Below are 17866 nucleotides of genomic sequence, written 5' to 3' on the forward strand. Positions count from 1 at the left end.
TGCAAATGTTGTCTGAGTACAGATCTGAAACAAGAGCTATCCCGCAGAATATTATAATTACTTTATTAGCATTGTAATCATTGAGACTTTTAATGGACAGAAGAGAAAAAAAAAATTCTTGGCCTAGGAGGCATTTCAAAACAAATAACCTACATAAAACTGAAGGCAATTAGTTTCAAAATTACTATAACACAATGATAATTTAGTCCTTATTTCAAAGAACAAGTGGGAACATAGGTATATGGTATGCTTACAGAGTACTCCTCAGAAGTTGTAATTAAAATTAATTAAATGTCAAATGCCTTAGGAGACCTCATTAATTAGTGAAATCCTGAGTGAATCCTTTTGTAGAGCAATTATTTTGAAAAGTAAATAATCACTTCCAGATTAATATTTTTAGTACCAAAGCTTGAATATTAACACGCCAGGGTTCTTTAGGAAAAATCTGTCCTTTAGTGCCATTTCTAATATTAATATTTGACAGAGGGAAAAAGCCCCAAAACAAAATAAAATAAAAATTGAGAGTAGAATCAATTCTCATAGCCATTTTCCTCAGCTGATAAAGCAACATATTTTTATAACTTTTTTTTTTACCCTAGGGTGAAAAAGGCCCTTAGTTCTGCAGGGTGGACACACCCAGGGTTGTGACATCTGGTAGCGCTGCGACCAGGCCTCGCCACGCTGAGGAAGAACCAGTCGAGGCAACTCCTCAGTTTTAATATTTCTATATAGGCTTGCCTGGCAACCTCAGCTTTGACATACGTTTTCAGCCTGACAGCCACATGTAGCTTTTTCATGAGCATCCCATTAAAGAAGGACATGCTTTGGGTCCACAGGATGCCGAGCATTTCGTTGGTTTATCACCATTACAAATTTGGCTCCACAGGTAGGTAACTATAACAGAACACCTAGCTTATCAAGTCCACATTTTTATAGTCAGATGAAAAGAATGCTTTTTTTATTTTAAAATTCAGGTTTTTGCAATATCCTAGAGACCTAGCGAAGTGACACTATCACACGCACTTTGGGAATGTGGAGACAACTGGCCCCTGTCTGGGTGCCAGGCCTCCGATGGTCTGGCGGTGGAGGTGGACGCATCCGTCCCTGCCAGCCTCCGTGACTCTTTGGAGAGGCTGTATTCCCTAGATAGGAAGGGCCAGAGGAAACAATCCCTCCCATATCATTCTCTGTGTGACCCAAAAGCAACCATCCCATATTAAGTTACTGCTACTATTTATCGAGTGCCAGGGAAAAGTGCCAAGTACTCTGTACAATATAGCAATGCAATGAAGAAGTTATTATGCCCACAGGAAGTGATTCAGGGAGGTTACATATTTTGCCCAAGGTTCAAAGCCACTAAGTGGCAGAGTGAGGGTTCAAATCCATGGGTGGTTCTTCGATGCCATGCTACATGCCTCTCATGACCTGTCCTGGAGTATGACAGATCTCCTGCTTCCTGTGCATCGCCACTGAGGGGACATGAACACTCCCAGGATGCTCGGCATTTCCTTTCATTCGCTCATCAATTGTTCAGCCTGTCTGAGGCAGATTCAGACACACCAACTCACGTCTGTATTGCTCACTCACTCACTCACTGATGTAGGTCCAGTCAATACGGCATGAAATTTACCCTTTAATTCTTATTTTTTCAAACACCAACAACCCAGTGTGCTGTGTTACAGAAACAATTTACGATGCACTTCCAGTCTTATAACAATGAACATGTGCTACCAATCCATCTTGTAACTCAATCCCTATACCCTGTTTCTCATAGGCTGTGGGGGCATCCCTGTCCATCCAAAGGTTAACAAATTCTTCATCAATATTCAGTAAATTTTAAGCCAGTGGTGACCACCTAGAGCTCCTTTTGTGCTTTTCCTTTCATGAACCTCAGGAACTGCCGTAATGTCAACAACTAACTCAGAGTAAATACACTTTGTTCTGTTACTGAAGAGGAAGGATATTAATCTCTGGGTTCTCAGGTCCCCAAGTGGGATACTGCTGCATAAATGGCTTTAGAAGGGTTGTGAGCCTGTAGTTTTGATAATTCACAATTCACTGCATAGATCAGAGCAGCCTGGAAGTCAAACGTGCTATTTATAGATTTCAGGCAGTATTAAAGTCTTCCCATCATCACTCTCCAAAATGGCACTTATAAAGAGGAAAACAAAGAACAGCTCTTGCAGAATGTCACTCATGGAGTGTACCTGGATGAATATCTTAGACATATTAGCCAAAACCCAGAAAACTGAGATTACGGATAGAGGTCCACAATGTTACGAATGGATATGTTTAAAATAAATGTATGAAACAATGACGGTAATTTGCTTAAGAGAGACTCTCAAGTCCTTCTGATTTGAGGGCACTTTGCACAATTAAAAAAAATAAAATTGTCACCGTTCAGTGAGCTGGGCATGCTCCCCCAGCCTGGGATACAAGCAGCTGCTTCCCCTCTATGCCTGAAAACAGGGACTGTTTCCTTTTCCCTGGGACATTCCTGTTTAGAAGGGATTTGTCTCTCATATTCTGGAGAGGTAAGTGGCAATTTTGTTTTCTTTACAAAAATACAGGAGGACTAGAGCATACTTATAAATAGCCATATCAAGTATATAGTAGATTAAGGGGGCTAAACCCCTGAGAATCTTCTGTTTGGCCCCATGACCTAGTTTTCTGCCCGAGACGATGGGTTTCAAGCACTGCTGAGCATATTCCAGGGGTGCCAGAGCTGCCGCACAGTCCGGGATGCACAGGAGGCATCATTGTCCAAGGGGAAGGATTTCTTCTCACTTTTACAGACAGAAACAGAGACCGTCAACATGTGCTGGACAGAGAGCACAAATATGTGTTGTAACTCGGGACACAGAAGCGGTTAGTGGAGAACAAGACCAGAAGAAAATGAACAGGCGGACATGACACTGCATAGGGGCCACTGGACCTCTGATCTTGGCTGGGTCACGGACTGCGGCGAAACAGAGTTCGCGCGCCCACTGCCAGCTCTGCTTTCCTTTCTGTGAACGGCGTGCGTTCTCGACTCTGTGCCGCTGCACCAGCACCTGCTACTCCTGAAGACTGGGTCGGCCTTAGCGCCATCCCAGACACTCTCACTTGAAAGCTGATCCCCATCTTTAATTATCAGGAGCTGCTGGACACCAGCACGTCTCCCCCCAGGATTTACTCCACTGCAACCGTGCAAAGGACTTCTATTAAATTCTGTGGGAACACTTGAATTTATGCCCCATTAAAGTTTCCTTTTGAAAATTACAAGCTGAAGCCACATCTAACAATCATGACGTCTTAGGGATCCCACACACATCCTAAAGATGGAAAACTCATTTCACGATCACAGAACCAGTAAAAACATGACTTCATTTCAAAAGTCTAATTTTTTAAGTAAATTCAATGATTTCAGGAATTTATAAAAAATCTTTATGATTATAGTGTTCTGTAAACACTGGACACACTCTGAAAAGATTCTCTTACATCATAAGAAATCACAGCTTAGACTGAAGGCCAAAATCTTTTCTTTTCCTGTAAGATTTGTTTTTAGTTTCAAAATGTAACCTTTTTCTTTTAGCCTCAAGGTCAAGACAGAGCCTCAATATTTATGTTCTACTCACTTTCTGTGCCACAGATAAAAACTAGCTTCCTACCTTTGGACTTACATAAATGACTCTGGGTGTGACCATCACATATGAGTCAATCAATTAGTCAACAAACATGAGTCCCCACTATGTGCCAGGTACGACCAAAGTTCTACAGGAGCAGCTCATGTAGTCAGGGCTACAAGCTTCAGGTAACATCAACTATATAGCTGAGTTGAGACATACCTAAAATGGCCTAGAGTACATGCCAGGAAGAGCGTCCTTTAACTTTTTACCTGCTTTTGGGAACATCCTTAACATAAATAAAAGGACCAAGGACTCTAACTCCACCACTTCCCTCAAATATTTCACAACCACTACTGGTTAAAAGGATCTCTGAGCTTGTGTGGTAAGTTTCCTGGGAGATCCTACAAGGAGCAGGAGAAAGTCTAGATCTGCAGTTTCTGGGGAGTTCTTATGTCCTGGAATAAAGAGCCAGAAGTGGGTCTTCTCTCAGGAAACTTTGCAGCAACGAGGGGCTCTGTATGTGCAGCTGAGCATGACGCCTGGCACACAGCACTGCCCGATGTCTCGCTTCCGCCTCTGGGCCCCCACTGCCTCACACACCCCATTCAGCCCTGTTCCACTGGCCCAGCAAGACGTCCTGTTTGTCCTCACCTCCCCGGCTTCCACACCTTTGCTCATGCTAGTTCGGACTGTCCTTCTTTCTCATCTCCCCACTTTTCCAATTCATATATATCCTTTCAGCTTATTTAAAATGTCATAATCTCCATAAAGGCTTCTCTCATTCATCAATCAATTATGTGTTTGTTTCTCCTCTAAATCCCCCCCCCCCCACTATCTATGTAGCTCTCTTCCATGCCCACATTTTAACTTGAATGATAGTCATCGATTTTCATCTGTTACCTTCCTTACAAACTGAAAGGTACTAGAATTCAGAGTCCAGGTTTTACTGATGGCCATATTTCTAGCATCTCTCCCACTAAGTAATTCCATGGTTCTGAAACTGGGTTCTGCACAGCACCAGGGTTCCAGAGAGGTGTCCTGAGACCACCTGGTGGGGACAGAGATCACTCAGGGGCACATGGAGACCCTCTCCTCCTAGTCCGTGCTTCCGTCAGATGGATTTTTTATTTTGTTTTCTATTCATTGTGATAATATGAGTTTTTTCCTTTAAGGATTTTGCTAGAAAGAGAAAAAACCCCACTGCAATAGAAACTGTCAAATAAATGAACAGAATTACAGCCAATGTCTCTAGTGCTTTCTCCCTTCAGATATAATGAAACCCAACATCAAAAACGAGTAGTAAAGGTTCAGAATGCCTGTTAACCAAAGATCATGGTCAAAACAGAGGGTCCTTTCTCCTCTCCTATATTGACCTTTTACATTAAAATTTGATAGAAGCCCCCTCAAGCTCTGAGTTGTGTGTGTGTGTGTGTGTGTGTGTGTGTGTACATGAGCACACCCCCTACACTTTGATCTCAATGTAACTTTGGGGATATAGGAAAGAGATACAAATTATGCTGATGTCTTTTGATCCCTCCCCTGCCCACCAATAAATCTACTTACTCATCCTTCAGTCTTCTCTGTCACTGTAAATGGCACCAATATCCACTCTGCTGCTCAGGCTAAAAATCTAGTTTTCCTTGATTTCGCTCTTTCCTTCACTACCCACACCCAATTTATCAGTAAATACCATCTATCTCTCCAACACGTTCCGAAGCAGCTCATTTCTCCCTGCCACCCACTGCTACCAACCACCGTGGCTCAGGGCGCCATTATCTCGTATCCCTGGTACTGTCACTGCCTTTTTCTGGTCTCCCAGCCTCTGCTCTCTGCTCCTGTTATCCGCTCTCGAGACAGCAGCCAAAGTCATGTTTAAACCTCTCCTATTAAAAACTCTCAAAGAGTTTCTCATCAAACACAGAGTAAAACCCTAACCCCTAACTGGTAAAAATAATCTAGCAAGCTTTTATAGTTCTCTCCAAATTAAGCAAATTGGTTCACTCTGATAATCTTCCACTGGGAGTTATCCTTTCTTTGGAAAGAAAAGACGTCAGTGGATGATTGAGCAGAGAGATGGAGAGGCTGGCACATCACACACAAAGAGAAATTACTTACCGCTTCAGATTTGGGAGGCACTGGAGGTGGAGGTAGGGCAATCTCTGAAGACTTCATTGCTGCTCCCAGAGTCCCAGGGACAGGAAGAGGAGAAGTTGCACATTTGGACCGGACAGAACCTCGAAACTGATCACATCTGCTCTTCTCGCTCAGGGAGCGAGTGAGAGGCTGATGACTGGGACTGCTTTCCTCCAGCCACAGCTCTTCATAAGGAAGTTCGGACTTCCCTGGGATCCCTGTTGATTCTTCACTAGATTCTGGGAAAAGGTAGTCGCTCCCGCTGTCACCCGAGTCCTGATAGGGCAGGATGTCATGAGGAAAGGGGGCCCACTCTCCCCCCAGGTTCCTGCAGCCATGGAGGTTCACCTCGCTGTTGCCGTGGAGATTGTTGCCATACACACAGACCGAGAGCCGGTGGAAAGACTGGGTGAGCTCGTCGCGAGCATAGCTAAGGGAATTGGGCACGTGGTTGTGGCCAGAACACCGGCCCTTTTTGGGGCTCTTGCAGTCCTCATTCCAGTCCGTTTTCACATCGCGGACGGCCCGTGAATACTCATCGATGTCGAACTGCTCTTGGCAGATACCCAGCCAGTGATGGACCAGGGTTTCTGGCCATATGTCCCCCTTCACCAGGTGTTCTGGGAGACTGAACTTGGGGACAGTCAAGTGCAAAGGGAAGTGCATGGGGAGGATCTTGTTATTGCGCAGCACACAGCAGACCACCACCGTCTTGGTCTGGATGTTCACAAACTTGTAGCGGTGGCCCTCGCGGATGAAGTGGAGGTCATAGGGGTTCCTCGGCGGAGGGCTGGGAACAGTCACATTCACCGGAAGCCTGGTTTTCTCCACAATGTTGCGGATGGTGTGCTCTCCCTCCTGCATCTGAAGTTCCAGGGGGCTTCGGGTGCTGAATCTGCCCTTGCACTGGAAGGGGAGGCTGATGCTTTCATTGGTCCGATGATTCATGCAAATGAGGCATGGCATTTTGCCTTTCCCCAGCTTGCTGATGGAATTGAGCTTCCCAATCTTTTTGAAGATTGTGTTGAGTCTTGACTTTTCCTTAAAAGTCTTTGCATAAAGAATTTCTGCCTGCCCCATGAGAGTGAGCTCATCCCCAGTACACAGGGTGATGTTGTACACTTCCGTGTCTTCGTTGCATTCACCTGAAGCAACCTACAAGAGGATCAATCAAGTTCTACGTTAGTTCCCTTCAGTCTATTCACACAAAGAAGTAGCGTGCTTGCTTTGGAGACGCACATGCGCACAAAGGAAAATGTGGTTTTGTTTAACACTAAATATAGCTACTCCATTTTAAAAATAATATTTATGTGGCTAACAATAACAAGATGACGTTAGTTTAGACTTTTAAAAATACACTTTGTTCTGAAGAAAAATAAAAGCTGTTCATTAGTAAAAATTTGGGAAATATAGAGAAATTAAGACAAAAAGAAAACACAGTAAGCTGAAAGCACAGATAGATATGGTTATTGGTTTGATAAACATCCTTCCAGTTTCTTTTCCTATGTAGTAGCCTATCATATGGATAATTATTTTGGGACAATATTATCATTATTTCTTTTTCAGTTATAAAAACTGCTTTCATAAAGACCCAGAAACACGAAAGTAGGGTACAGACTGACAACCCTCAGGAGAGGGGGTGGTGGAGGGTGGGAAGAGATAAACCACATAACTTATATGCATGTACGCATAACCAATGGACATGGAAACAAAGCTGGGGACGGGGCGGGGGGGATGGGGAGGAGAAAGTCAATGGGGTAAAAAAGGAGAAACATCTGTAACAACAACAACAACAACAACAACAAAGGACCACTACAGAAAATCCTTTTAAAAAAAGTGTTAATATTTTACTACATTTTCTAAAATTGGAATTGGGACCGATGTTCATTGGAAGAAATATTTGAAAATGAAGATTAAAAAAAATGAACAAATTTGATACAATTTTACCACTAAAGATAATCTATGTTAGCACTTTTACCTAAATAGAAAAAAAAAAAAAAAAAAATGAATGTATCAATCTACCTCAGAGATACACACACACAATTTTGTTACTGAGTTTCTCACTATAATTTATTCATTTCCCCATGTATACATATCAATTATAATACTGATCTAACATATGCCATTATATATGGGTCTGCCTTAATTTATTTGACCAGTTTCTTATTGTCAGACAGATAGGTTTTAGCAATTATAAATAGCAACACAATGAATATTTATTTATTTACTTAATTTATTTTTTATCCTTACCCAAAGACATTTTTGCATTATCTTCAGATAGAGCAGGAAGGCGAGAGGAAGGAAGAGAGAGAGAGAGAGAGAGAGAGAGAGAGAGAGAGAGAGAGAGAGAGAGAAACATTGCTGTAAGAGACACATCAAGTGGCTGCCACCCACATGACCCCAACCAGGGCAGGGGACAAACTGCAACTGAGGTCCCTTGGCGGGAACCAAACCTGAAAGAAACTCTCTGGTCTGCGGGCCAAAGCTCTAATCACTGAGCCAAACCGGCCAGGGCTGCAATGAACATTTTTATAATTCAATTATTTCACTGAAATAAAGGTCCAGAAGTAGAATTACATGGACAGAGTTTATATATATATATATATATATATATTTTAATTAAAAAAATCCTTTTAAAGACCTAATGTATATTGCCCACTGTGCTCCACCAATGTTATCCTTATTTATACTTCCAGTTTATGAAATTATCTATTTCCCATATGCATGCTGAATAAGTTTAATGTTTGCTAATGTTAAAGGTAAAGCACACATCCTATATTTTTATTTTGAATATCTTTGATAGGGAGAGAAAGAGAGAGAAACATTGATAGGGTGCCTCCCATTTGCATCCTGACTGGGGATCGAACACACAACTTAGGTATGTGCCCTGACTGGAAATCAAATCTGCAATCTTTTGGTATATGGGATGACGCTCCAAACAACAGAGCAACCCAGCCAGGGCTGAGATGGGTTTTTTAAAAAATGACAGTGATGTGTCTTTTCAATTCTAGTTTTCTGAGTTTCTACAAAGAAATTTAAATCAAACGCTATTTTTGTAAGCAGTAAGATGGCTGTATGTTTACTTTTAATTGTAATGTACTGGTTTCATATTATAATTGTAGATCCCCAAATATTAAAAAATCCTACATGCCTGAAATAATCTCTATATGATCATGATGTACTTAAATAACTATAATGCACAATTCTCTCTGATAATATTTGATCTATGATTTATGTAACTTACAGGTGAGATTAGTCTACAGTTTTATAATGTTATCTTTATCAGGTTTTAGTATCAGGCTTACATTAAGCCTAAGGTTGACTTTTTGCTTTTACGTTAATAAAAAAGCATCTGAGTAAAGTGACTGATAATGTTTATATTGCTTACTGAGTAGTAATCATCAGTCCATGTTCAGAAAACTAGGTAGTAACAACCTTTGTAAATAACTTCTTACTCACTCTTCTTGGTCATCTCTGTATAATTTTAACCTTTGGAACAAGCCAACTGTCAATCAAGTTAGTGCTTTAAAAACAGCTCTGTTGTCACTATAGATAAGTGAGCTTCTCTGGAGGAGGAGTTATCAGTACATAAATAGCAGTGCAATAATGGTTTTAATGGAAATTGAGGCTCCTATGGTTTAATTTTAGGTGACTTAATGGACTCAAAGTTAAGTGTAATTACAAAAAATAATAACTCAACTGAACTATGCTTACTTTCAGACTCAGTATTCACCTTGCCTTATGAATGTAAATAAATTTTAACTTTTTATTTGAAATAATTGCAAATTTGCAGAAAAACTGCAAAAGCAGTGCAGAGTTCCTGTGTACCCTTCCCATAGTTTCTCTTGTTAATATCTTACATGACTATGGTACAGTATCAAAACTAAGAAATTAACATCAATACACTATTATTAACTCAGCTACAAACTTTGTTTGCATTTCACTAATTTTTTTCCTCTCATGTCCCTTTTGCTGGTCTAGGATTAAACCAGTATACCACATTGCATCTAGTCCTTTGATCTGTGAGCTTCTTGTTTTTTCCTTGTTTTTTTTTTAATGACCTTGACAGTTTTGAAGACTACAGATTAGGTGGGGTTTTTTTAATGCTAAATATTAATTTATAAATGACAGTACTTGGCACATGTGAGGACTGACTTTCTTTTCCTATAGGACCCGAAGCTTCAAGGTTTCAGTTTTTTTATTCTCCCGACATTGGTCACCAAGAATCTTTATAAAGATTTGTTTGCTATTAATTCTAACTCTTGGGTTATCCTTTAGGCTTTTATTTTTAGCTAGTATCTAGTTAAGCTAACAATAATATAGATCAAAGTTCTGCAAACTACTGTCCATGGTCTAAATCCAGCCCATTACCTAACTTTGTAAATAAAGTTTTATTAAGATTCAGCTATGCCCATTCATTTACATAGAGTCTACGGCTGCTTTCACTCTGTAACAGTGTCAAGTAGTTACAACAGTGACTGTAAAGCCCACAAACTCTAAAATATTTACTCTTTGTCCCAATAAAAAGGGAATATTACCATCTACTTTGTAGGCTACATCATGTATGCAAACAACTTCCCATAGTGTTTGGCATACGGGAGGCTCTCAGTAAATAGTGACATTATCACTTTTATTAATAATGAAACATTTTAGCCCTGGCTAGTGTGGCTCAGTTGGTTGAGCGTCATCCTGTGAACTGAAAGGCCCCTGGTTCTATTCCCAGTCAGGGCACATACCCAGGTTGCAGGTTTGATCGGGTTTGTGTGGGAGGCAACTGATTGATGTTTCTCTCTCCCTCTCCCTTCTTCTCTCTCTAAAAAAAAAAAAAAAAAAAAAAATGGATAAAAACATTTAAATAATAATAATGAAATATTTTAATTCTTTTTAAAAATTTATCTTTATTGGTGAAAGTATAATAGATGTCCCTCCTTTCTTCCCCCATAAAAACGTTTTAATTCTTACAACTGTTCCACATCTCTGTATTTTCATGTTGGCTTCTATTCCATCCACTACTGTTTTCAAGCCCAATCCATTACTTCTAAGCATGACCCTTTCTTCTATACTGTGAATTGTTCAAAGTTTTATTGACTGTGTTATTCCAGAATAAAACTTAATGTCAGAATAGGGCCTGAAATACCATTATAGTTATATCTCAAAGGAAGTGAATGTACTAGTCTCCAAAATGCTCAGTTACGTTGCTATACTTCCTTTTTATTGGAATCTTGTAAAAATCTTGGCAGTTCATCCGTTTGGATCAGGATGGAGACAGGGATGTTGAGAGACAGTGTTCTCATGAGATATGAGAGACACACAGGTTCACTCTCAAACAGTAAACTATTTCCAGTTTACAGTGAGCCAACAGTGTTTCTCAAATTTGAAGAAATAACAAAGTTTATGTTATTTGGCTCTTTAAGTTGATGCTTACTATAATTTTCCTAATTTACCTTTATAAACTCCCTGAATGAATAAATTATAGGTCTACTGAGTACCCCACACCAAATGAACCAAAAGAGAGTGTCTACACAGCTTTTGAGATACAAATCAGACAGTATGTGAACAGATTAAACAGATCAAAATTATCTTTTCTAAATGCCACTTTCTGGGCACATTCAACAGTTTTGTCAACATTTCTGTGTAGTGTGTACTTCTAAAGGAAGTTATTCCAACTCCCAAACATAAAAATGCATAACATAAGTGAGTATAATCTGTAATTCCATGCTCCCAACTCTGATGCCATCATTAATGCCAGCAATTAGCTCTGCATAAATTATGAGACTAATGTACCAACCAATCTTGTGGTCACTGCCAATGACAGATGAAGAATCTCATGAATAAATGTTCTTCCTTTGGCAGTTGAGCCAAATAGTCTCCTCTGGTTTCTATAGATGTGATTTATTTGCATAATTTCTTTCCTTTTTTTTTTTTTTTTCTTTAATAGCCAAAGAAACAATGTGCTCTGTCTAAGTGCTCTGGTATGCATGCCTGGTTAACATTTCCAGTTTCAATGTTTCCTGAGAGGAAGTAATTCAAAGTGCGTTATCTAAACAAGTCTAATAGGTCTAATCCAGGAAACTATCAGGGTTTTACTATTCATAATACCATTCAGAAGTAATACCTTCTGGTCAAGCAACATTTTAAAACACTGCTGTAACCTTTTACACACACACACACACTCTAAGGGCTCTGGCAATAGGCAATCTGTTCTCTAAGAATAGTTGTTTCTAAAGATCAAACATCACAGAGGTTAAAATTTCAACTCTTGAAAAAAATCAGGATTGATCCGACTGATTTATAAATTAAATAGATAATATCTGATTAATATTAGCACATTTCTCCCCAAACTTCAATTTTTACAACTCTTTCCTTTGGGAAAATGGCAGACAATGAGAAAGAAAGGGCATGAAGAGGTCAGATAAATGGCGATTCTGAGTGCCTTTTTAAAAACAACAACAGGAAATAGGGCAAGGATGACAAGTACAATGGTGATGATTTCATCTGTGATGTGCACCAGAGGACCTGCCAATTGGTAGTTTCTCAGGGGAGGTCTTAAAATCTCAGATGACATAAAAAGCACCAGTCTGTCTTCAAACACTGAAATCATTAACCTCACAGTTGTATCCAATTTACCATTCTGCAGGAATCTTTAAAAAAAAACCTTTTCTTTATTGATTTTAGAGAGAGAGGAAGGGGGAGAGAGAGAGACAGATAGGAACATCAATGAGGGAGAAAATAGATTGGCCGCCTCCTGCATGCCCCCTACTGGGGATTCGGCCCACAACCTGGGCATGTGCCTTGACCAGGAATCAAACTGGTGACCTCTTGGTGCATGGGTGGACGCTCAATCACTGAACTATACCGGCTGGGCCTGAATAAATCTTTAAAAAAAATGACATTTGATTCACTATAAGAAAGACTGAAAATAAAAATTTAAATGAGCTACCTTTAAATTCATTCATTTTTAATTTTTAAAATTCATTCGTACATGGCAAAATTCAGGTTGCGTTGTAATTGACCATTCTAATCTCTGTATGAATACAGTCATGCACCACAGAATGAAGTTTCAGTCAACAAATATGAGAGAGTGGCCCATAAGATTATAACTGAGCTAAAAAAGTCCTACTGTGCCTGGCCGGTTTGGCTCAGTGGTTGAGCGTCGACCCATGCACCAAGAGTTCTGCGGTTCGATTCCCAGTCAGGGCACATGCCCAGGTTGTGGGCCCCATCCCCAGTGGGGGGCACGCAGGAGGCGACCAACTGATGCTCTCTCTCACCGATGTTTCCATCTCTCTCTCCCTTTCCCCCTCTCTCTAAAAACTGATAAAGAAAAAAAAAAATTAAAGAAACATTCCTATCGCCTAGTGACATCATACCTGTTGTAAGTTCCTAGTGCAACACATTACTCATGTGTTTGTGGTGATGCTGGTGTAACAAACCTACCAGGCTGACAGCTGCACAGAAGTCTAGTACATACAATTATGTACAGTACATTATACTTGATAATGACAATAAATGACTATGTTAATGGTTTTGACTATACTATAGTTTTTTATTTAAAAATATATTTACTATACTATAATTTTTATTGTTGCTAACCACCTCTCTTGATTGCATCATTTTCTCTTGTGCTTAATTTAATCTTGTATTGTTTTGCACAGTAACATGCTGAAAAGGCTTGTAGCCTAGGAGGAATAGGCTACACCACATAGCTTAGGTGTGTAGTACGCTATACCCTCTAGGTTTGTTTAAGTGCACCCTGATGTTCGTGCAATGATGAAACTGCCTAATGAGGCACCTCTCAGAAGGATACGAATCCCCAACGTTAAGTGGTACATGGCTGTGTACTCAAGAACAAGGCAGTGAGCTTAAAGGCCTCTGGACAGGTGTTGCCGTTAGGGTTAGAGTAAAACCTTGAAGGACCGTAAATCAGTGAACTTACTCCTATCTAATCAAAATTCTATCCAACATGGTTACTAGTTTCCAGCCCACAGAGGAACAAGTAAAACTAGAAATACAGACTGTTAGGGCAAGTATTCTAACAAACATAAAAGGCAACAAACAAAAAATTTAAATGAGACCACAAAACAGGGTTGCAGGGCCTCTCCATATAAAAGGAAATCTCAGGAGATGAGGGTAAGTTTTAAATATTGTTCAAGCCCTTCCTCTTTAAGATGGCAATACATTTTAAGAAAGTGAACAGAAATGACAGTCATTTTGGACAGGATTTTTGTTAAAATTTACAGCTACCCCAAAGCTGGCTATTTAGAATTACTCATGCTCTGAAGGCTCCTGGGAGGTGGCAGAAGATGCCAGAGCACATGATCCCTGTCCCTTTGAAAATTGCAGGAAAAAAACAGCCTCTCTGACATTATTATAATCTTATACCATGAGGAGATTCCTTTTCTGAACAGTCAAGACAGAAACTAGGAACGATGGTTATGATTAAACTATACTCTTAAAACAAAACAACAAAACAAAACAATTCCCCAAAGAACAATAAATGTCTCAGCACCAATATTTTGTTACTTTACAGGATGACCATGGAATGGTCTGTGAATGTGGAAAAAAGGCTACTAATAAGCTGTTTTTGCCTTTTAGCAGACAAACACGAGAAGATAGCAGAGGAAAATGATTGTGACTAGAATAGAATCACAAGCAGTTGAATACCTTAATGTATTTTCAAGGTCTCCTCTGTAGTTTTCTTTCTGTTAAATGACTAAAGAAAGTAACATGACATATGTTTACTTTGTTAACTATGATATGTAGGGAAATAAGATACAGTCTAACTAGTTGGCAAAAGGGGGAAGGATCCTTATTTCTTCAGCACTAAAGGGTAAGTAATACATTAAGTTAAAAGGCACATGGATTGCCTCAAATCCATTACTCCGGGCGGGGGGGGGGGGGGGGGGGGGGGGCTGATTCTTAGTAACTTGAAAGCCCTGGGAAAAAATCCAAAAATTCAGCATCAAGTTACATGAATTATATTAAACTTTAGAACTTTTGCTTATTTATCAGTGTATCTTTAGCAATGCAAGAACCCAATTCTAGTCTTATTTCTCTATTAATATTAGTTAACATTCTAGGTTAATACTTTACAGCAGTATTTTTGAAGGGGTTCATTTTGACAATATGCTCATCTAATCAGAAACCATGCTGACGCCAACAGAGAAGAAATATCAAGTTAACTTGTAGGATTTTATTTTTAAAATACTGGTATGATACTGTGGTATGAAATAAGATGTAAAAATCTACATGTCTAACACTCATAAAAGCTGCCAAATCCTGTGTGTCAGATCCTGAGTGTTCCAGAAATACAAAAGCAAAGGGATCTGGCTAGGTAATAATTATTCCACATGTTTATTTAGATTTTAAAAAAGGAAAATGAATTAAATGTGCAAGTTGTTGTGTCAGTTGGAAAGGATATTCTGATCACAATCGTAAGCCTTATCTCAAATCCACAAATAGAATGTGAAGGAGCAGAAAGATGACTGGGTTGAATTAGGAGACCTGGCTTTGCTGTTAAGTAGTTTTGTGGCTTCTTGTGAATCAATGAAGTCAGCTAACATCTGTTTCTTAGTTTTCATATTTGTTAAAAGGAGGAGGACTAGGCAATGTGTAAGGGCCTTTCCAGATCTAAAATTTAATGGAATTAAAACTAAATGTCCGTACACTTCCATCCTGCTGGATTATTTACATTTTATCATTTTACTCTTGATCATGTTTCTTAGTATTGAGAAGCTTAGCGATCACTTAAGTTGTCTGAATCTTATATGATTATTTTCCTATTAAAAAATGACAACCCTGACATCCTTCACCCATCACTACAGACACTGGCATCCCTGCCAGAAACAGGTGCCGAAGCCATTCATCAGGGGCTGACAAGCAGGTGCCAGGATGGCAGCTCAGCGCCATCCCAGACCACATGGTACCGGTTCTTCAGAGGTCTGTGCATGCTGATGTGGGGACCAGTCTCACATCTGACGGAAACCTCCCAAGTCCTAAGCTGGGCACTTTCCTCAGCGGAGACCATGCAAACGTGTTACTTTGCCCCTGGGGGAATATGTACGCTGGAACAGCTGAAAGCTTGGACCTCATTAGCTGGAATGAAAATAGCAACATCCTAGCATCCAGATTAGGGTATCTGGGTTCCCTCTGATTTGAGAGCAGTGATTTTAATGTAGAAAGCTTTTGGGCGCCGGCCTTTTTACCCACTTAAAGAGAGTTCCGTGTTTTCCCAGAGCTGAATCTGAAGGCTGCCCTTTCCTTCCTCTCTCTCCACAAATGTCAAAGTGAAGACAACACTTAAATGAAGACTTAATTCATTAGTCATCATTTTGATGGCAGAAAAATATCGTGTGGGAAAATTTCTCATCATCGCTGGGCGGAGTCTGAAAGGCTGGAAGACATCTGAAATAGTTCCTTCAGTACTGGAGTAATAAATTCCCAAGATGTGTCTGAGGTGAAGGGGTATGTTGAGACAACAGTAACAGCAACGAACAGATACGATGTTCTTAATATCAAGGCACTGGCCCTAAAGTACTAGATAAAGAGTAAATGGAATAATCTGTGGTGGGAAAATTTTTGAGAACGTACACTTATACTGGCATGATTTTATGTTCTAAATCAGGGGAGGGCAGACTTTTTCTTACAGGGCCAGAGAGTAGTAATTTTAGGCTTTGTGGGCTATATGGGTCTCTGTTGTAACTACTCAACACTGCTGCTATAGCGTGGAAGAAGCCACAGACAATCCTAAACATATATGGGTGGCTGTACTCCAATGAACCTTTATTGGCAAGGCTGCAATGTGCCAACCTCTATGCTTAGGCACTTGTAAAGTACTTTGGTGCGTTACTTCATTTAATTCCCATGACAAGTCTATAAGGTGGGCAGCATCACCCCCATTTTGCAGGTGAAGACACCTGGGCTCAAGGAGTCATGTGACCTGCACAGTCAATGCTTGGAGCTGGATCTGAACTCAGCTCTGAATCCCGCCCGAGCCACACGGCACAGTCCGATGTGCTTTTTAGATCACAGCAGCTTGTTTAAAGAAAGCTGTATGCCTGAAAAGTGTTGGTGCCACAATTTTTTAGTTAAACGGCAGAGAAGTGAGCCTGCGGTTGGGATGACCAACTCAAAATTAGAGTACCTTCTGGACTTCTGGGCAAGATGGTAGCATAGGTAAACACAGTACTCGCATCTCCCACAACCACACCAAAATTACAAGTAAACTACTGAATCACTATCATTCAGAACCACCTGAAATCTGGCTGAATGGAAGTCCTACAATTAGGTAATTAAAGAAACCACATCAAGACTGGTAGGAAGGGCAGAGACATAGAATGGGCTGGTCCCACACCCATGTGTGGCAGCTAAAAATTGGAACATCTTGGCTGCAGAGGTACCCCCTGAGGAGCGAGGGGTCCTCACTAGACTCCCAGCTCAGGGTTCCATCACTTCTGGCTGCAAAAACCAGCAGGGATTGAGGCTGAAGGAGGCAAAGGCTTCTGGAGTCCCAGGCAGTTCCTCTTGAAGGGCCCGCGCACGGACTTACTCAGACTTGCTCCCTCTTAGCTTCAGTACTGGAGCAGCAGCTTGAAAGGCACCAGGGACATAAAGGGAAGGACTGAGTTGTGTGGTATCAGGGCAACGGTGGGGGTGGGGGTCAGCTTTCTCCTAGACAGAAGTGTTGGCAGAGATCACTGTTCCTTTGCTGAGCCCTCTCCCCACCCAGTTGGGCGGGTAGTCAGGCACCATATCTGACTCCATCAATCTGAATCACAGTTTGCCCCGCCCTGGTGATTCTCTGAGGCCCCACCCCACCCAACTTTCAGGCCCACCCAAGCTATTTTCAGTGGCTTTTCCATACTAATGGCCTGCCTCGGCTCATGCTTCAGGTTTTCCTAAAATCTCTCAAACAAGCAGCATCTAGCCTAGGCATGCCCCATACCTCTCACTAAGTGGCCCCAGACCCAGCACTAGCAGCAGCTGGCCTTGGTGCACAGCTTGGCATTGCCTAGACACCTCCAAGCCCAGCACAAGTAGCAGCAGCCATCTGCAGATCGCTTTGTAGCTCTTGCCAGGTGGCCCCAGGCAGAACACAGGAGGTGGCTGACCTTGGCCTGCACCTC

The 17866-nt window shown here is 40.8% G+C and overlaps 1 protein-coding gene across 1 annotated transcript in view; it reads right to left on the reverse strand.

The window, feature by feature from the left end:
• The window catches only part of GAREM1 (GRB2 associated regulator of MAPK1 subtype 1), a 122936-nt gene that overhangs the window by 12034 nt on the left and 93036 nt on the right, over positions 1–17866 (reverse strand). The window contains exon 3 of the mRNA XM_036244696.1: positions 5724–6896. Within this exon, the coding sequence (XP_036100589.1) occupies positions 5724–6896 (1173 nt within the window). The remainder of the gene's footprint in view (positions 1–5723; positions 6897–17866) is intronic.

This window comes from Molossus molossus, unplaced genomic scaffold, assembly GCF_014108415.1.
Source record: "Molossus molossus isolate mMolMol1 unplaced genomic scaffold, mMolMol1.p scaffold_m16_p_6, whole genome shotgun sequence".
NCBI classification, from domain to species: domain Eukaryota; kingdom Metazoa; phylum Chordata; class Mammalia; order Chiroptera; family Molossidae; genus Molossus; species Molossus molossus.